This window comes from Pyrus communis, chromosome 17, assembly GCF_041283825.1.
Source record: "Pyrus communis isolate YQ-2024b chromosome 17, ASM4128382v1, whole genome shotgun sequence".
NCBI classification, from domain to species: Eukaryota; Viridiplantae; Streptophyta; class Magnoliopsida; order Rosales; family Rosaceae; genus Pyrus; species Pyrus communis.
The window spans coordinates 10,591,206-10,612,768 of NC_142581.1; the positions used below are offsets into that span (position 1 = coordinate 10,591,206).

At 35.5% G+C, this 21,563-nt stretch overlaps 1 protein-coding gene and 1 long non-coding RNA gene across 6 annotated transcripts; both read left to right on the top strand.

The window, feature by feature from the left end:
- Positions 1 to 4,806: 4,806 nt before the first annotated feature.
- On the top strand, positions 4,807 to 7,220 carry LOC148689453 (uncharacterized). Its single transcript, XR_015958389.1, has 2 exons — positions 4,807 to 4,950; positions 6,974 to 7,220. It is a non-coding gene; the product is annotated as an uncharacterized LOC148689453 (long non-coding RNA).
- Positions 7,221 to 13,655: 6,435 nt separating this feature from the next.
- Positions 13,656 to 17,169, top strand: LOC137727057 (uncharacterized). Of its 5 annotated transcripts, none has more exons than XM_088688397.1 (6): positions 13,656 to 14,129; positions 14,968 to 15,207; positions 15,891 to 15,941; positions 16,166 to 16,272; positions 16,547 to 16,605; positions 16,965 to 17,169. In XM_088688397.1, the coding sequence occupies exons 3-6, from the start codon at positions 15,933 to 15,935 to the stop codon at positions 17,123 to 17,125; spliced, it is 336 nt and encodes a 111-aa protein (XP_088544523.1). In that variant the 5' UTR covers positions 13,656 to 14,129; positions 14,968 to 15,207; positions 15,891 to 15,932; the 3' UTR covers positions 17,126 to 17,169. The 5 variants fall into 5 exon arrangements, 3 of the variants coding, with proteins under 3 accessions (XP_088544523.1, XP_088544524.1, XP_088544522.1); XM_088688396.1 differs by having other exon boundaries at positions 13,658 to 14,129; positions 15,863 to 15,941; XM_088688398.1 differs by lacking the exon at positions 14,968 to 15,207 and having other exon boundaries at positions 13,657 to 14,129.
- The last annotated feature ends 4,394 nt before the right edge of the window (positions 17,170 to 21,563 follow it).

A 21,563-nucleotide genomic window follows, 5' to 3' on the forward strand; every position in this document is an offset into this window, starting at 1 on the left:
GACACGACCTATTAAGCTATTGGATATAACATGAAAACGATACGAATATGAGAAACACGATACGAATGTCAAGTTTATTCATATCCCCACCCGCTCGTATGAAAAAATAGAAAAGAAAATTAAATTAAAAGGAATCCATTTTAATTAACAATGGTAATACAAATCCTTTTCATTTTAATCTTTGGACGGTATATGATAAAAGTACAAAAGAATAAGGAAAATATTAATCGTTGCTCTTAAAAAAGTTGTCAACACCACCAACACCATATTCGATTATTCTTGTAGCCATAAGCAACAAGGATTCTGCTACCGACGCAGGCAAAAGCTAAAATCAACACAACAGACGTTGAAAGGCATCTCGTGAACATACGCGACTATACTTAAGCTGGTCACTAATTAAGTTAAGCTAGTTAGTTTGTTCATTTATTTGCTGTTTTTATTGTTGGTTTGCCAAGGGGACAACATAAACAATTATCTTGTCTAACACCTTTGGAATTATCTTAAGTAGAAATTTGGAGTTCACAATTCAAGTAGCTAAGAGTATTTGTGTAACATCCCACATTGTTCAAGGGAGTGGATCTTGTAAGCCTTATGTATATATTCTCATCCCTACCTAGTACGAGGCCTTTTGGGAGCTCATTGGCTTCGGGTTCCGTAGGAACTCCGAAGTTAAGCGAGAAGGGGGCTAGAGCAATCCCATAACAGGTGACCCACTGGGAAGTTGCTTATGAGTTCTCAAAAACAAAACCGTGAGGGCATGGTCGGGGCCCAAAGTGGACAATATATTGCTACGGTGGAGTCGAGCCCGGGATATGGTAGGGGCTCGGGTCGAGATGTGATAATTTGGTATCAGAGCCAATCCCTGACTGGATGTGTGCCGACGAGGACGTCGAGCCCCTATGGGGGGTGGATTGTAACATCCCACATCGCTCAGGGGAGTGGATCTTGTAAATCTTAAATGTATATTCCCATCCCTACCTAGTACGAGGCCTTTTGGGAGCTCATTGGCTTCGGAGTTCATCGGAACTCCGTAGTTAAACGAGTAGCACGCAAGAGCACTTCTATGATATTGTAACATCCCACATCGCACAAGGGAGTGGATCCTGTAAACTTTATATGTATATTCTCATCCCTACCTAGTACGAGGCCTTTTGAGAGCTCATTGGCTTCGGGTTCCATATGAACTCCGAAGTTAAATGAAAAGGGGGCTACAGCAATCCCATGATGGGTGACCTACTGGGAAGTTACTCATGAGTTCCCAAAAACAAAACCGTGAGGCCGTGGTCGGGGCCCAATGCGGACAATATCATGCTGCAGTGGTGGAGTCCAGCCCGGGATATGGTGGGGGCCCGGGCTGGGATATGACAATTTGGCATCAGAGCCAATCCCTGGTCGGATGTGTGCTGACGAGGGCGTCGGGCCCCTAAGGGGGGTGGATTGTAACATTCCATATCACCCAGGGGAGTGGATCCTGTAAGCCTTATATGTATATTCCTATTCCTACCTAGTACAAGGCCTTTTGGGAGCTCACTGGTTTTGGGTTCCTTAGGAACTCCGAAGTTAAGCGAAAAGGAGGTTAGAGCAATCCCATGATGGGTGATCCACTGGGAAGTTGCTCGTGAGTTCCCAAAAACAAAACTGTGAGGGAATGGTAAGCCCAAAGCAGACAATATCGTGCTACGGTGGTGGAGCGGGCCCGGGAAGTGATCCACCCTGAGCCGGGATGTGACAATTTGTTAGTGGATACTACGAGTTAGTGATATTTTTCTTCACAGTAAGTGAGAAGTCTTAAATTCAATTCTTATAACTACAAGTCCAATACTAATTTATTATATTTGACCTATTATATAACTTAATTCAAGTTAAAACATTTTGCACTCAATATTCTACGTACGATCAAATTTTCCTCCTTTGATATCATTAAATATATAGAAATTTAAATCCTTGCATGACGGTATGGGTTCAAATCCCGTCGATGGCTAATTATAACATTTAATCAAACAAAATCTATCATGTGACAATATATATATATATATGTGTGTGTGTGTGTGTGTGTGTGTGAAAAAATCACGGTAGTTTATGGGAAAGTGCTATTCACACTCATTTTTACCTTTGATACATTAATTTTTTGTCATTGATATTTTTCAATTCATAAAAAACTGTAAAAAGTAAAAAATAGATGTGTGGATAATACTATCTTAGTTTATAAGACAAATCCCGTTTGGTCGGGGAATTAACTTTTGTTAGTTGTGTGAACCTTTAGACCTTGAGGTGAAGGCCAGGCCCTACTCAATTTACATCACCCTCTCCCTTCACCATATGTAATATGTATGGACCACATTTGTATACATGTTTATTTAAGTCTAGCTATATCGATGGTATGATGGTCCCCTGGACTTAAATAATAAGTAACTTCTAGCTATTTACCAAGACAAAATTGCTAATTCTAACTTTTAGCTTCTTATATAGTTAGCTAGTTTCATCTTCTACTAGCTAGATTGGTCATGCAGCACTACCTTTCTCTATTTATATCACTTGAATGATGTACAATATATCTCAAGCCCTAAAATTTATATTTACGCACTACTATGTGTATTATATATTTGGTGAGTAGGTCAACTACCCCCATTCAACTCCTTTGTAGCAGAATTTAATCGGCACACCTTCAAAATATTGTAATAGCTATTTGCTATCGGGAATGGATTTTATGAAAGAGTAACTACTTCGACATCCCTGGAACCAAGAAAGGATTAAGTTAAATAATGTTACACCGGTTAGTGCGAGTCAAGAGCTATATGATGCATAAACTATGTGTAAGTTAGATTTAGAAAATGAATGAGAATCCAAGCACTTAGGGTTTATTGGTACACTAATTAACATGGTCAGAGCTCAGAAAAGACGCAATCACCATCACTAGAAGTCCTCTTTAGATCTAGCTAGCAAAACAAGTCTGGTCTCAATATGTCTACAATATAAGACATGCCCTAACCATCGCAAATAAGCATGACTCGTCCCAATAAGCAATAATATAGGTCTGAATACATCGTAGATAATCTAAGTCTGAATACATCGTAGTTTTCATAGATAATCATGATTGAAGGTTCCAAGCCCTAGCTCGAGCCTAAGAAAGATAGGTCTGAATACATCATAGATATGAACTTGATCCTCAACATGATTTGAGACCTAAACATAGTCCAAAATTGGATTTAGGCAAAGATAAGAGCCAACACGGCTTGAGAGTAATCACAATATCATACTCACTCATGGATTCTCAAGATACATCTATAACCTTAGTTAACATCTCACACACAGACCTAAACCTCAAAAGCTATATAAGCATCACTCATTCTAAACCTAGAGGTAATTGAGATACAAACTCTATAACTATTCTTCTAAGTTCATTCAACACAATATCCATCGAACACTAACTTGAGTGTTGGAATTTTTTTTGCCGAAAACACAATGTGCTCCCAGCTCTTCCTTAATTGTTCGCAGGTTGTTCGAGTTCGCCCCAGGAGTCTGCAAATTGTGTGATAGTATGTAGTAATAGTGTATCAAGATCTTACATTTACAAGGAGTTGAATAGTAGGGTTTTCTCCTTGCCCGCAGAAGATACATATAACTGTGACAAAGATACTTCCATTAGATATGGGTATTAAGCGAGTATATGTTTTTGACTTGTTGGAGAGTGAGGCTAGAACTTATTGGAAGTACGATTAAATTTATGGGATGTTGCAAGCCATGATAGTGACCGTTGATATTTTTATACCCGACATCCCTCCCCAGTTCCCCCACTACCTTTCACAATTCAACATCACCATGTATTATACACGTGTTATGCTTGTATATGCTGTTATATATGCATGGCAGCATGCATGGTGATGCAGAATGTTTATGCATGTATGGTGTGTATCTGTAATTTGTCATGCATCCATGTATGTAATAGCCATGTATGCATGTATCCATGCATTCATGTAACGATGGAGACAGGCGTTCCGCACCACTGAGGGAGGTGTCATAGGCCCCAGCTCCCAGTAATATGTGTGTCCCATGGATAAAGACACGAATTGTACCAAAAATTAAAATACAAGAGTAAGTAAATATTGTTTGCTTGCCTACTGAACAAAAGGAGAAAAATACAAGCAGCTAGCGTGTTAAAAGAGGCTTGTGACAACAATAGAGGACAATACAAGAGATACCATATTTTTCGACCACCCCTCCCAATATTATATAACAAAAGTGTCATGTCTATTACATGATTAATTTATATTGCAAATATTAACCAAAGTGATAAGGTTGCGTAGTATGTATTGATGTATATGATGGAGATCGATATATGATATATTTATTTTCTTTTTCTTTTTCAAAAGAAGGTATTCGAATTCAGTAATACTAGGTAGATCAAAATTTTAAATTAAATTTACAAACCAAATGATGAGTCACTAATAGGAAATAAGTAAGTTAATCAACACTTAAGTACAATCCAATCATCAACAATCACATCATTTAGTTCACAAAATTTAATTTAAAAGTTTGATCTACCTAACATTATCCATTCGAATAAGGCGTCTTCTAACATACTAATTATTTAAGGCGTCTTCTGACATACATTCTATTTTCCATTTTTAATAGTGCATATTATAATGTTTCTATTGGATATAGCAAGTGCCATGTCAGCAATTGCTTATGTCATAAGATAATCTTGAAATGTTGTAAATAAAGAATTTTCCTCTCTTACTTTAGTGAGTCGGTTAACATTTTGTAACAAACAGAATATTGAGAAATACAATTGTGCTCTCTTTCTTCCTCTGTAAGATTCATTCCTTATCTTCTTCAATGTCTAATCTCTGCAATTCATACAAGCATGTCAAGATTGTTAAGATGGTATTGTGAGCCAGCTATGCTTATGCTTTGGATTCTGGATAGGTTTCCGCTGCTCCATTCAATGAGGTTTTCTTCATCTTTATCTTCTATTTCATATCTATAATGTTGTAGAAAATTTTTGAATTTTTTTTTTTTTTTGGATTTCGTTTGTATTCTATCTTGATTACAAATCTTGGATTCATCTATGTTCAAGGCCAATGCTCAGATGATTTGTTATATTGGTTGATTTCATTAGATGCTTACTTACTTTCTTGAAGGCCGATGCCAATAATTTCATGTTCTTGGATGAATTAAGGTCGATAACCAATTGTTCATCAAGATTGTCTCTTCTTGTTTGTTAAATCCTACGATTTGGGAGATTTTTTTACACTTTTGAATCTGGGTATTTTTTGGTCATATTGTTTATTGCTGCGTTATTCTCTACTGAAGAATCGTGTCTGACTCAGTTAAACTTGAAAATCTTTTGGGAATGCTGACTATAAAGTTGAATGATGACAATTTTATCAAGTGGAATTTCTAGTTTTGTTCTGTTCTACGTGGGTATGATCTTTTTTATCACTTTACTGGTAAATCTATTTGCCCTCCAAAGTATGTTCTTACTCCTGAGTTAAGGGTTACTACTGATATCAATTTTTCTTATAAAGCATAGTTTAAAATTGATATGGCTCTCTTGAATCTTTTAATTGCTACTTTGAGTGATGATGCCATGGAATATGTTTTGGGTTGTAAAACTTATCATGAAGTGTGGATTGCTTTACAAGATCGGTACATATCCTAGTGTGAATCATTTAAAGGCTGAGTTACACATTATTCAGAAAGTAAGTGATAATGTTGATAAATACTTATTAAGGATAAAGACAATTAAAGACAAATTGATTGTTGCTGGTGAAAAAATCTCCGATAATGATTTGATTATTACTGCATTAACTGGTTTTCCAGTTGATTTTAACATGATTCGAACTGTGATCATAGTAAGAGAAACACCTATTTCTTTAAAAGAATTCAGGGCACGGCTTTTGGGAGTGGAAAAAAGTTTAGAGACTAGAATGCAATCTCCAGTTCATAGCATGGCAGCAATGTATGTTAATGGTTCAGTTCCTCCATTGCAAATGGGTCTTCTTCCTCAGCTTCATTTCTACCAAACTTTGGTTATGGTCTTATTCCTCCAGATTATTCCAACTCTAGTTCTACGTCAACTAGTTCTCAGGGTTATCAACAATCTCCTTCTGCTACTGTTAATGGTTTTTCTGGTAATGGCAATAACTTTGGCAATCAGGGAAATATATCTTTTGGCAATAGGCTATCCATCTTCTGGCAATAACTATGGTAGTCTTTCTGGTAATAATAATTTTGGAGGAAATGGTTACAAAGGTAAAGGTAATAGTGGCTATAAGTCTAAGTTCAATGGTATAGATCTAGTAACTATTGGTCTGGTAATACTTCTACTCGGCAAAATGTGATTCCTGAGTGCCAAATTTGTTCTAGAAAGGGACATACAACTGTCATTTGTTGATACAGAAATGATAACAGTCAAGTTTCTCAAGAATGCCAAATCTGTGGAAAATGAGGGCATATTGCCAGGGATTGCAGACATAAGGGTAACTATGCTTACCAAGGAGCTCCTCATCCTTCTCTTAGTGCTCATTATGCATTTCAGGACTATCATCCTCAGTTCCAATTTCTTATTCCTCAGTCCAATGTTCAGGTGTTTGACAATATTGGTTATCCAGATACCTTTTTCAGTCCTCAACTAGTTCCTCAAGGTTATCCAGCACATGTGACTCAAGGCCAGTCTTCTCTTAATTTCTCTGGTACTCCAGCACATAACATGTCATATTCTATAAATGCTTTGACTACACAAACAATTTCTGGTGATGGTTCCTGGATAGTTAACACTGGAGCCTCACATCACATGAGTCTTGATGTCATTGTCTTGAACATAGCATTGTTACCTACATCCTCTCATACATTATATCTTCGAAATGTTTTACATGTTCCCATGTTAACAGTCAATTTATTGTCTGTAAAACAATTATGTATAGACAATCACAGTTGGTTTATTTGTGATGATTCTGAGTTCTATGTGCAGGACAAGGCAAGATGAGTGATACTTTACCATGAAAAGATTAGTAATAATGAGTTGCTTAGGATTCTTGTACACGTGTTTCCAATGGTGCTGAATAAAGGTTTTTCTTTTTCCTCTGCATTCTTGGGAAAAGAAGTTAAATCTTCATTGTGGCATCATAGATTGGGGCATCCCTTAAATGAAATTTTGGAAGCAATGCTTATGAGTTCTAATGTCTCTTTTAATAATGATGTACATGTTCAGCCTTGTTCTCATTGTTTTAGTGGAAAAATGAATAGATTATGTTTTCCAGAAAGACTAGATAGAGTTAAGGTTCATTTTCATAAAATCCATAGTGATGTTTGGGATCCTTCACCTGTTGTGTCAATTAAAGGTTTAAGGTATTATGTGTCTTTTTTATATGAAGCTATATGATTTGTGTGGATCTTTCCTTTAATGAATAAATCAGCAATTTTTGATAAGTTTGTGAAGTTTTATGCTTATGTTGTAACTTAATTCAACACCAAGATTAAAGTTTTGCAGTCTGATGGTGGTGGTGAATTTCTAAGTACTGTTTCTAAAGACTATCTTGCAATCATTGCATATTACATTTTATATCCTGTCTGTATACACCACAACATAATGGTTTAGTGGAAAGGAAACATAAGCATGTTATAAAGACTATTATTACATTGTTGACAGTTGCACAACTTCCACATAAGTTCTAGTATCATGTCGTAGCACATGCAATTTTCTTGATTAATCGAATGCCTACCAAGAATCTCAGTATGGTTTCACCTTTTCAAAAGTTGTTTCATAAACAACCAGAGATATCTTCTTTGAAGGTTTTTGGTTCTGCCATATATCCTTATCTTAGGCCATATAATTCTCATAAGCTTCAGCCTAGATCCATCCAATGTGTGTTTTTGGGTTATTCATTTGGCTACAAAGGAGTTATGTATTTTAATATGCTCACAGGGAAGTTATTGGTTTCCAGACATGTTCATGATGAATATTATTTTCCATTTGCAACTGTCAAGTTTGATGCAAGATCTTCTGCTATAGAGTTTGTTCATACTTCTGGTACTTCTACAATACCTATTGTAGTTAATTTGAATATTCCTAGTTTGAGACAAGATGTTACACAACCTGCTTTTCAATCTCAAGGTGAATCTCTTAGTCATCAGTTGAGTTCAAATGATCTACTGTCAACTTCCCAAGCTAATAATGCTTCTAGTTTACGCGGTTCTCATTTTGTACAGGATCCTACTCATAGTTCTTCACATTTAGTTGCTTTTCCTTCAAGTTCCCTTGTCATGTTACTTGTCCATTCTCCCCATCAACTATAAATTGTGTTACCTCAAGCTAGTTCTTCAGTTTCCATTATTGCAGATTCTAGTTCACTTCCTCATGGTATTCAAATCAGACTCAGAACTAGTGCAATAACTAGACAAGATTACTCAGCCCTTGCAGCTACATTTCTTGAAGTGCAATCTCTTGTTTCCAATGAGGATCATCAATTTTCTAGTGGTTTTAATTTCATTGCAGATATGACAGATTCTGCCGAACCTTCAACTTTCAAAGCTGCATCTCAATTACCTTAATGGTAAGTGGCTAAGCAAGAAAAATATGATGCACTTCAAACTTAAGGTACATGGCTTCTAGTTCCCTCTCCTATGGATAAAAACACTATTTGATGTAAGTGAGTGTAAAAAATTAAACGAAATCATGATGGTACTATATCTAGACATAAAGCTAGATTAGTGGCACAAGGTTTTAGCCAAGAGAAGAGTTTAGATTATAGAAAAACTTTTAGTCTAATGGTTCGACATACTACTATAAGGTTGATCTTAGCTTTGGCTACAACTCATAAGTGATCCCTTAGACAACTTGATGTAAACAATGCCTTTTTACATGATGAGTTACATGAGGAAGTTTATATGAAGCAACCTCCAGGTTTTGTCAATCCTAATTGTCCCACACATGTGTGTAAGCTAGTTAAGTCTTTGTATGGACTTAAACAGGCTCTGCGAGCTTGGAATGCCAAGTTCACTAGTTATCTGGTAGTTGTGGGTTTTAAAGCATATCTCTTTGATTCAAGTCTGTTTGTGAAATAAGTTGGAACTAATCTGATCATATTATTATTATATGTTGATGATGTCATACTTATAGGGTCTAATATTGTTCATTCAATTTGTTATTGATAATCAGGGTATTATGTTTGATCTAAAAGATATGGGGCCACTTACCTATTTTTTGGGATTGTAAATTAAGTACAAATCCAATGGTGATATCTTTGTGAATCAGGAGAAATATGTCAAGGATTTGGTGCATAAGGCTGGAATGGATGATTGTAAACCATGTATCACACCTTGTAAGCCATATAGTTATGTTCTTGTTGATGAAGGTGACTTGCTACCGGAACCTACACTTTATAGGAGGTCTACAATATCTAACTTTCACATGGCCCAACATTGCTTTTGCAGTTAGTTTATGAATGCTTCTATTGATGTCTATTTTGGTTTAGTTAAGAGACTTATTCGGTTTTTATAAGGAACTATGAAGTGTGGGTTAACCTTTACTTCTGACATTGGTATTGATATCAGAGGTTATATTGATATCTAGATGTCAATACAAGATAGTCCATTATAGGATATGTTATCTATCTGGGTGATAATCTTGTTTCATGGCAATCCAAGAAACAAAATTCAGTTTCTCGTAGCTCCACTGAAGCTGAATATAAGGCCCTTGCATATGCTGCTGCTGATATACCATGGTTCAGATTAGTCTTGCATGATCTTTGTGTTGTCATACCTAATCCTTTGTTGTTACTTTGTAATAATCAATCAGCTATTGCCTTAAGCATGAATCCCATTCATCATTCTCAAATCAAGCACTTAGAAACTGATTTCCACTTTGTCCGAGAACAGGTGCAGAAAAGGAATATGGAAGTACAGTATGTGCCTACACAAGATCAAATTGCTGATATACTTACAAAAGGCTTACATGGTCATCAAACATTGTAACAATCTTAATTTGGGAAATCCCAGCTAAGATTGAGGGGGAGTATTGGATATACATGTTACACATAAGAAAGTGTCATGTTAGCAATTGCTTATGTCATAAGATAATCTTGAAATGTTGTATATAAAGACTTTCCCTCTCTTACTTTAGTGAGTCGGTTAGCATTTTGTAACAAACAGAATATTGAGAAATACAATTGTGCTCTCTTTCTTCCTCTGTAAGATTCATTCCTTTTCTTCTTGAATGTCTAATTTTTGCAATTCATACAAGCATGTCAAGATTGTTAAGAGTTTCTACGAGCATCGGTGTGATCATTCCATTTTTCTTTATTTGGATACAGAATTAGTATATTGTTCATAATTGGTTGTCAGAATATTCTTTTACTCATGATTTATCTAGGGGCTTGAACTATAAATCGTACACACTTAGAATTTGTGAATGCTTCAATGTTATTCTTTTTACTAGAAGGGAATATATATATATGTGTGTGTGTGTGTGTAGTTGATAAACCTTCACAATTAATTTAGGAAACGCATTAAGGAAAGAAATCTCAGTCAATACAATATTCACACTTTTATTTTTAACATATTCTAACAGTCTCCCGTAAGTTGGTGCATAGATATTAGACATGCCCAATTTGCCTACAAGTCTTACAAATATCTTATTCGATAATGCCTTCGCTAAAACATCTGCAAACTGATCTTTAGACTTAACTATAAGTATTTCAATAATCTTTCATTCCAGATTCTCATTGATGAAAAAAAAAGGGTGTGATATCCACACACCCCATTTTACTTCTCACACATCTTTTTAATTTTCAACTGTCAGATCGGATGAATTGAAGAAGATCAATGAACAAAAATTATCAAGGGGTGTGTGAGAAGTAAAATAGGGTGTGTGGATAACACACCCCAAAAAAAATGATCTACTTCCTCATGTTTCCTTCGATCATGTGAATTGGATTAGCTACGATCTCACATGTGGTTTTACTGTCACAATACAACTTCATGGCTTCTTTCTGACATATCCAAATTCCTCAAGATCTTTCGTAACCAAAGTATTCCTGTAGTTCCAAAAGTAACTCCCCCGTACTTTGCTTTGGCATTTAAGCAAGCAACAACATTTTATTTCTTATTTCTCCAAATTACCAGATTACCTCCACAAAATATAATGAGAGAAATATTCTTGGAACATATATGCATATTTCTGGTAGACTTGTGTAAATCAAAGAACAAGCCCATGCCAATTGCTTGCTGCCTTTATTTAATTAATTAGTTGGTTCAAGATTGAACATTCATATATGATAAACTTGTAGTTGTACCTCTAGCCCTAGGGCTAGGTTAGAAATATATTGGAGCGCTTTTGGACAAAAACTTGCACCATCATACATATTGAACGTGTTCAAAATCTGCATGCTTGAAAAGATTGAGCTGTAATACAAAATATTATCTGAGCTTTGTGCGGGCTTCTCATCTTTTGATCAACAGTACTGTAAACAAAGAAAGAAAGCAGTTGATCAGAAAAACAAGAAAGAAAGAAAAAAAAGAAAAGAAGGATGCATGAGGGGAGTGTTTGTTTTGCTACAATAGATAAATGCTAAGGAATTTTTTTAATGGTGAGACTTTCCGTAACTTCTCTGTTATTTTACAATTTAAGGTTATTTTTTATAGACCATAAAAAGTACACTTTTCAGAGCAATTCTACCCCTAAAGACTTTGCGCCAGCACCTAGCTCATTTATCCACTCAAGTGAACAGTAATATACTCCAGTGTACAGTAATAGGGCAAAACATCTTCATCCCTAAAACCAAATAGCCTAGTCAATTTTATTAAAATATTATTAATTTTTATTATAAAATAATAATTTAATTTTTAACAAATGCATCTCCGCTCCCCTCCCCTGTCTCTACCTCAGAAGCTCCCCCACCGCTTCCCTCCAATGTGCAGAAGAAAGAAACCCATTAACAAGACGAAGAGATATGGGAAGAACACAGTGGAAGAGATCTATCTCTCTCTCCCTCTCTCTAAACTTTAGCCTCGAGTAGGGCGTCCAAGGCCCCCAACCCCCCATCCCTGCCACCCTTTGCTCCGCCTGCAAATTGGCCTTCTTCAACCTCAGCCTCGAGGAGCTCTGCACCAAGATCTCTATGCGACACATTGATCGTGTGGGAGATTGATGGCTCGGCTGACATCAGATGGCCCGGCATGTGGGTTTGTCGATTTTAGGCCGGTCTCTTGCTTGGCTTGGCTTGGCTTGGGTGCCGGTCAAAATGCTAGGCTAAAATGGATAGCCTGGATGCCGGGCTGATTTTTTAGCTAGGTGTTGGCCTATTAGTTCCCCGATGAAACTGCTCTTAAAGAATCCTCTAAACATTTCTCCAACAATTAATAATGTTTTCTCTTTAGTTCTTTTTATTTTACATTTTTCCGGTTCTGAATTTTATCTTTCTGGTTACTTTTGACAAGTTAAGAAATTCGGGATGTTTCCCGCCTTTTATTTATTTAATAATTTTTGTGAGCAGCTTTTTGAGCTTTCTCTTTCCATTTTTATGTCCTCTGTCTGCGCCTGATTCATGTGCTGCGTTGTCCGAATACCCTTGGATTTTATGATTATTCACTCACTTACTGGTTTCATTTCATATATTAAATCAAACGTACACTAGGATCCGCGTCAAGATAACCAGCATGCGTTTCCTTGAATTAATTACGTTTCTATCGTTATTCTGAGTTCTAAAAAGAAAATGAATATATACATGATAAAATAAACAGTCTACAGTAATAGGAGTGAATTATGTTACAATCGATCACTCACGTTATACAGCGAGATTTCGCAGATTAGTGTATGACGCACTATCAATGGTCAGAATTCTAGCAAAATCCAATAGGCAATCGGTTGCACAATGGATGTGTGCCATTTTTATAGAGTTGTTTTGCTGTTTCAAACGTGCCTTTCAAGATTGTTTTGTTTCTGGCCCTATATACGTAAAAGAAAGTTTTTGTTCGGCTTTTTTTTTTTCTTTTTTTTTTTCGTTATACACACAGTCAAGTATAAACTCCATCTATTATTTGTTCACGATGAAGATACTCTTGAGTTCTTGAGTTTGTATGTTTGAGAACACTGATATCGTCTGCCTCATCTCAATGGCTTTTGTATTTACAATTTCAGTTTCGCAACCTCAAATTGTTTTTGAGAGTCTGAGATCATCTTCAATATTAGCTATATTTTTATATTTGAGTTCAAAAAGGATGGTATTGAGCTTATTGGTTTGTGCAATGAAGACGGTTTAAATTAATATATAAATCATAATTTGCTTGGTCGAACAATATCTTTTCTTGCTTGTAATTACACTACAAGAAAAATGGCCTTTGGGCACAAAATTAGGGACACGAACGAGGTGTTTGTGTTTGTTTAAACACCAATAAGGTGGAACAGTGCTCATTTGGTAATGGCCACCATGACTTGTGCGCAATGTTAAGAAAAGTGGACACAAACACATTATCGAGCACAGAACCATGACTTTTGTGCCGTTAATGTCAGCAATGACAATTTTTTATTAATTTGCAATGACACCATAAATATAATTGTGTCCTATAATTTAATATATTTAAAGTAAAAGTAGATTTTTTGTGCCCTTTGTTTAAAATAATGTTTTAAACAAAATAAGAAGCCATTTTCCTCAATCTTCACGCCTCTCTGTCCTCATTCCTTCATTCCACCTCTCTGTGTTTCCCCTTTCAACCCAGCCTCTCCTCAATTCCTCCGCCTCTCCTCTCTCTCTGGCTCTCCCCTTCCGAGCCTCTCTTCAACCCTAGGCTCTCTCTCTCTCTCTCTCTCTCTCTCTTTATCTATTTTCGCCAAAATTTTCTATTTCCCTCTCTGTGTCTCTCTTGCCTCTCATCTCAATTCTCAAGTCGGAGTTCACATCTCACGCAGAAACAGAATTTGTAAATCCTTCCCCTTCAAATTTCACACACACTGCAAATCGGTGGGTCTCAACTCAAGTCTTCAGTCGAGTTCACAAATTCTCAGACTCTGCAAATCCATCTCCTTCACACAGAATCTACAAATCAGTTGGCCTCAACTCTCATCTCATCCCGAGTTCCCCTTCAGTTCAATGCCTGTATAATGGGATTCTTTCCTTTCCACTTCGTTCCAGGTAAAATGGTAACAGTTTAGAACTTGTATTGGTTAATTTAGTTAATAATTTGTGATTAATTTTAGGGTTAGGGTTAGGGTTAGGGTTCGTTTGAAACACAAGGGAACTGAGCGTTTTTCTCTTTTGGGTAATCAAAAGGGGATTTGATCTGGTTCAGATTCAAACATACCCATTTTTGCTTCGAATGGGAAGTGACCTGTTGTCACTTCGAATAGGTTTATACTGGAAGGTGATTGGCTGTTTTTATGAATTAACAAATATTGAGTTGTATATGTACTAATTAATGTATTAGCCAATGGTATATTTGGCTTTGGAAAGCTGTTATTCAGCTTTTTCATGGCACAATAATTAATTGGAAGGCTGTTATTCCATTTTGCTCAAATTTGTTCATATTTCTCTTTGATTGTACAATTCAGGTTGATTGTTCATATTTGTGACTTGTCACTATGAACGCATTTGTACAATTCAGGTTGATTGTACAACGAGTGGGTTTTCGTATTTGAACAGTAGGCAATGATTCTTTAAGGAAGTTGAACTGGTAGAGTAATTTAGTTTAGGAAATAAAGCATGAATTGGTACTGGTAGTAGTATGTATAATGTATTGATGAACTTACAATCTAGAAAGAGAAGGGGTTTCTTAGAAAGCAAATGAACTGGCAGTGGTTGTACTTTGATATGTTGTCAAATTGCTATGGTATTGGAAGTGGCAAATGGTTTATTTGTTCAAGTCTCTTCCAATTTTTCTCCTAATCTTCCCTTTATAGTTAATTTTATTTCCAACTAGCTTTTGTATGCTCGAAGCAATTTGCTTGATATGATGCTGTTAATTTCCAACTAGCTTCCATCTAAAATTTCCCCGACAAGAACTTCCATACGTCTTAATCCAAAGAAGCACAAGAAAGCACAAACCTTGCAAAGGGCTTCTACAACAAACAGGGGATTATGATGTTAACCTTCAGAGCTATTGTATTTGCTTACCTGATTTTTCTTTTTATATACTTGATTAAGACATTTTGAATTTGCAAGTTCTAAAAGATGCTGAGATAGCCTTACTCTATGGCAGATCTGGAACTTCTAGGTATTGATTTTAATTAACTCTATTTTTTGGTGTCATTTTCAACTGATTGTGGGAATGGTTTTGAATTCGACTATATTCGTTTTGATGACTATATAATGAATGTGTATCTATTTGACTACATAATGAATGTGTATGTAATGAATATTGTAGTCTGTTAGCCGAGTGGGTTTTTTATCCACTAACATCAAGCAAAGGGTTATGTCAGTCGGTTTCAACAGGTTTTTGCCATGGTCGCTCTCAATAGCGGTAATTCCAGTTGGTCAATTTCTTTGGTCTGTTACATAACTTAAAAGGATAGGAAACTTCTCTAGTCTCTGCTTGAATACTGGAATCAAAATGAAGATGATAATATTTATCTATAACGAATCTGATCATTGAGCAACTAGCCATGTAACCTTGTGCAAAGTTTTATGGGACTGAACAACCTAGTAATGCATTTTTAAGTTTTTAATGTTTGAAAGTTTTTTGGTCCTTGAACATCACGGGAAATATGTGGTAGTTTCCCCTCTTGTTGGTTGTGTGAACTGCTTTATAGAAAATCTTAGAAGTTTTGTTTGTTTTTTATCTTGCTTGTAAATGTATTTTTTATGAGGAGTACTTGTAGTTTCCCCTATTAATCTTCTGCTTCCATTGTTGGTTGTTTTGGATGGTGGAGTTGTGAAATAAGAATCATCTTTAAGCAGGTGGTGGAAAGGCCCCTAAAGCAAATATGAGTCCTCCCACAGATGATAGAGGTATATCTTTCATTCTTTATCCCTTCATTTTCTTTGCTCTTGTAAACTATTTGGTTTTTCTTTATCTTTGAATTTATATGTATATGTACGTACGGATGTATGTATGTATGTGTATCTACTACACTGAATTCGCAGGCTTTTAGTTTGTTTAAGTGCTAAATTTTTGTAAATCTGCATTTGAATTTTTTTTTACCTAAACTTTGTTTCCCTCTTTTCCCATACAGGTTGCTCTGCTTGGGTTCAATTTTAAGCGCATTGAAAATGGAGGGGAAATTGATGCCAGTGCACCTTGGGACTATGCTAAGATTCAGATTTTTCCATCCCAGAACAGGTTAGGTTTTCACCTTCCAGTAAATTTTATTCTTGTAAGGGTATATGTTTTCTCCTCTGTTGTATTGGATTATAAAAGTTTGTTCTTTCTGTATATGCTACACTAAGTGCATTATTATTTCCCGTTGGTGATTCCTTTTGTCTGGTTATTCCATTGGAGAGTAACTACATGTTTTTTTTTTTTTTTTGTGTATTAGAATTGATAAGTTACCTTTCCTCTCTTCGGACTTATAATAAATTGATAAATTATAATGATTTTTCATATTGTTGTATAGTTCCCTACCGAGTGGAAGCACGAAAGACATTATCAAAGCTGAAAGCTACTTGATTATAAGCAGGTTAGATTTCAAAAAACTTATTTATTAGCTTGTGCTTGCCTGGTTATTTGTTTTTTTACTTATTCTTTGCTCTTTTCTTCAATTTGGCTGGTTGTTGCATTATGCTGCCAAGAGTATATCTTTCTACTATTATAATTAGGACTAGTGTAACAACTTGCTATTTAGCTACTCTCTTACATAAGAAATCGTTAAAGTTTATGGTATGTGTATTTAGGCAATGATTGAAAAATATTTATGTATTTTGGTTGGCGTTTCTGTCGAAACTTTGCTACATAGTCTTTCAAAAGAAAGTAGCAATGCATCAGCATCGCTGCCTTTACTGCTCGATAGATTTCTCACTCATGTTCATTTTCAGAGGCTGGAGCAGGGGCTGAAGGTTGTTTGCGGTGGTTGAGGGTTGTCTGGCATGCAAGGAACTCGAGAGTAATGGTATTTGTTAGGTTCTTAGATTTAGTTAATAGTTTTTCATGGAATAAAAAATGTATTACGAATTATTTTCATTATATGTATGAATAATTTCTTATTGATGGTATTACTATTTGAATATATATATTTTTTTATATATTTATCCTATTGGGCACAATAACAAACTTGTGCTAACGAAAAGTCATCTGACATGGTGTCAGAAAAGAGGCACAGAAAACCCTTATTTGTGCTGAGCCTTTTGGGCAGCAAAGAACATATTGTGCCCTTTGACAAATGGTGACGCCCATAGAGGGCACAGACGCAAAGATAGTAGCTGCATTGTTGCTATTGGTCTATGAGCACAATTGTTGGTGCTTTTTGGCCTCAAAGGGCACAAATAATTTATTGTGTGCAGTGCTCATTTTTCTTGTAGTGTTAAAACACAAATATGAAACTCACTTTGGTTAGAAAAAATATGCATTTTAAGTCTATGGTACATTATAGATGTTTTGCTTCATAAGTAGAATCAAATCTAAGATTTCAATCTTAAGTCTCCAATATCTTAAGCCATTAGAACGTAGGTGCTAATATGTAAAATAGAGCCTTGTAGCAAGAGGTTGTAACATAAGTAGAGCATCAAAGCAGTTAGTTGTGTAGAGAAGAAGTTGGTGAGAGATTCTTCATCATTATTGTTTCTTAATAAGGTCAAATTAAACACGTTTTAAATCTTCAAATTAATAGGAAAGACTCACCTCCAATGGGCGGGTGGGTATGACAACCTTGAACAGTGATTCCCTAGCTAGCTAGGCTAGCTTTTGCATTTTGTTTTCCTTCCTCATGTGGAAGAAATTTTTAAGAACTCAGCTCGGTACATTGGCTAAGTCATAATACAATTGGTTGAATTTTTTTTTTTTTTTTCAAGTTTCCAACCAATTGTATTATTATACTCTTAGTATTACGCCTTGTGTTCCCGGCACTGAAAAATCTCCCCTCATGTAGCTACAGACTTTAGAACATGCATAATGTGAGTTAATAGCTTAGATATTTATAGTAAAAAAACCTCAGCAATTGGGAATTTATTAATGTTATGGCCACTCATGGCATGCATGTGACAGGTTAATGTAATCACATGATTCACGTGATATATCAATATCTGGACTTGAGAGCCATACCACTAATATACTTTGTCTTTTGGTAAAATATTAAACGAATGATGATTAAGGGGAAAAGTCTAAGCATTTGAGCGGAGGGAACCCTAAGGCATTGACAATGACGTAATTAACTTATCTAATCAATATATTAATCACTTTGCCATGCAGTGATCAACATGCATGATCCTACACATGAGCTCTCCTTAATCCTTATCAAGATCCCCCCCCCCCCCCTCTCTCTCTCCAAGGACTGGAACTTGGATACCAGTAATCAATATCTTGATAAATTGAGAGATTTTTCAGTGTGATTAGAACACAGGATGTACATTATGTGATACAATACCAATGGTGGAATATGTATACTAAAAAGTGAATAACTTAAAAAATATAATTTCTACCACTTATATAAAAAATACAATGTCAGAATGAAAAATTTCTCAGATAAATGATCACTTGCTAGCTTAAAGCTTATGATGGTGTTATTGGTGCGTATATGCTGTGGAGCAACTTTTGGTGCTCCACACCTTGTTTATGAATGCTGCCTTCTTAAATATTAATCAACTTTTGATCGATTAATATAAAATTAAGCTAATGCTTTACAAGAAAACTTAAAGGAAATAAGAGTGTTATTCACACGTTCATTTTTACTTTTCACACATATTTTTGTTAATTTTTTGTTATTGATTTTTTTAATTCATTTGATTCGAAGACCGAAAATTGAGAGGGGTGTAGAAGAAGTAAATATGGGTGTGTAGATAGCACCATCCTAAAGAAAAATGCTAGAGAGACCATATTTTTAAATCATATTTTTTAAACCACATGGTGTGGCAATAAAGTAAGACTTCATTATTTAAATAAATAGTCTCTCTAGTATTATCCTTTAAGAATTTAAAAAGAGAAGGTAGCTAAGCTAATGGTCCCCGATTGCGCTTGGTCAAGGACGGTCAAGTCATCCCTCAACGGCAGCTCGAAGATCTCCACCGAAATTGTTATTGGCACTCCACTTATTTTTTACTCCAAACTTTTTATATTTAGAAAGAAAAACGCACTTTTGAGAGAATTGCACAATAAGATTTTAAAGTGCTAATAAGAGTTCTTTTTTAAAAAGAAACTATCAACAACCACATCTTATGGTTTATAAAATGTAGTTTAAAAGATGGTCTCTCTAACATTAAACTTAAAACATGTATAAATGTAATGGACCAATGCCGAAACATCGTGCATGGTGATAGTTTACGAGGGCACGTCGAACTAATCCTTGTCTTTTGGCATGTATATTGGCATATTAAAGGGCTGATAATCCTGAGAGCAATTTTGCTCCTTGGATCTGATTTTGGTCCCATATTTATCTTTTCATATGAAATCCAATTTACTCCCTTAGGTGTTGACAAAGGAAAAAAGCTCATATCGATTATCTTACAAAATAGATCACAACTTATTTAGCGGTTATATTTTTAATTGTGTAGAAACTTTGTGCATAAAATTCTAACACCTATGAATTCCATGGTGGTTAAGTGTTGGACCTCTCCCCTCTCTCAAACTTGAAAATTGTATCAGAATGAGTTCAAATCTAGCTACACCCAACTACCCAATGTGGAATTGGTTTCACGTGTAGCCTACTCCATCATTCATCTTACAAAATAATCACAACTTTATATTAAAAAGAAATGCTAATAAGACTCTCTTAAAGTAGGACTTTTTATAGACTATCTATCACCTTCATAGTTTAACATTATTTCTCGTGCTAACATTATAAACATTGTGCAAAAAAATTGAGGTGACAGAAATACCATAAAGAGTCCAACTTTTAAAAAAATCTCCTTAGCATTCTCCTATATTAAAATTCATCTCTTAAACATCGGAGCCTTTTATATAAAAATCCCATACTTATCGAGTGCACGAATGGTTAAATGGGGACAGTACCCGGTTTGACTCTGAAAGACTTGATTTTCATTTCTTACGTAAACAACCTCAACTTCATCTCAAATCATGGTTCCCAGAATCGAGTGGCGCGTGAGTGGCATGGCTAGGCGCACGAAATGCGAAGCCATCGGAACTTAGAAGTGAGGGGGGATCGAATTGAAGTTAGTGGGTATTTAGAGTTGGCCCTACTACTTTAAATTTGGAGAATGAACACTTGATAAATTCAAGGAAATATTTAAACAAGTGAAGAAGGTCCTCAAGTTGGAAGGCTCACCGCTTGGCTAAAAATTTGAGGCCATGCACAGACAACGATACCCTTTGTCCCCTGTCTTTTTCCCATTTCGATTGTAATTAATTTTCACACACTATATAGTCCAAAGTCCAAACTCCAACCAACATGAATTTGCCGGCCACAAAGTTCATTTCAACTTGGTTCTGTCCGTGCTTCATCGATCCTGCATGCATGTCCTAACAATGTATATATGCATACAGCTAATTAACTTGGTCAAGATACAAAACTAGCTAGCTAAACAATCAAATTATCAATGGTTTAAATTCACAAACACTAAATATCCAACGTCCAAGGAGGTATATATAGATCCGTCTGTTGGACATGAATTAAAAGCAGTAGCAGTACACATGCTGGTAAATGATGACAAATATTTCTTGAGCAGTGCCAGGGGATCAGTGCATGTAATGCAACTAATAAGCGAGTGTACTAACTTTCACCATTTTCATTTCTGTAGTTAGTGTTTGGTTTGGTCATTTTCGGTCTCACCTTCATATACGTTTCTTTACCTTCTTCTCTTCATACATCACAGTCTCTCTCTCTCTCTTTCTCATATATCTACTAACCTCTTGCAGTCTTGCTAACAATTAACTCCTTTTTATTTACTTTCTTCTCTTCATACATCACAGTCTCTCTCTCTCTCTCTCTCTCTCTCTCTCTCTCTCTCTCTCTCTCTCTCTCTCTCTCTCTCTCTCTCTCTCATATATGTACTAACCTCTTGCAGTCTTGCTAACAATTAACTCCTTTTTATTTACTTTTTATGTTCAAAAAAGTAAAAAACCAATAACCAATAACCAAAAAGCAAAACCATAAATAATATACTTGAAAAAATAATAAACTTTCTAACCACACACAGTCTCACTATTTTGATATTTTTTTTATTTTTGTGAATTTATTTTTTCTTTTGAAATTCTAATGTTAGAAGGGCAATTTTGAGATTATAAAAGTTTCATTTTTTTGCCTTCTCCCTTTATATATATAATACAAGCAATTGCACACATGCTATGTATATGCTTATTAAAATTTTAAAAATAAAAATTAGAAAGAGAGAAACATAAAAAATGGTCACTAAAGCTTTTTGTGGCGACCTTGAAACGATTTTCTGTAGCTGAAAAAGGTTGTTCATATCTTTAATGACATGCTATGTATATCTATTTCATCACTAAAATTGTATTTTATTTGGGAA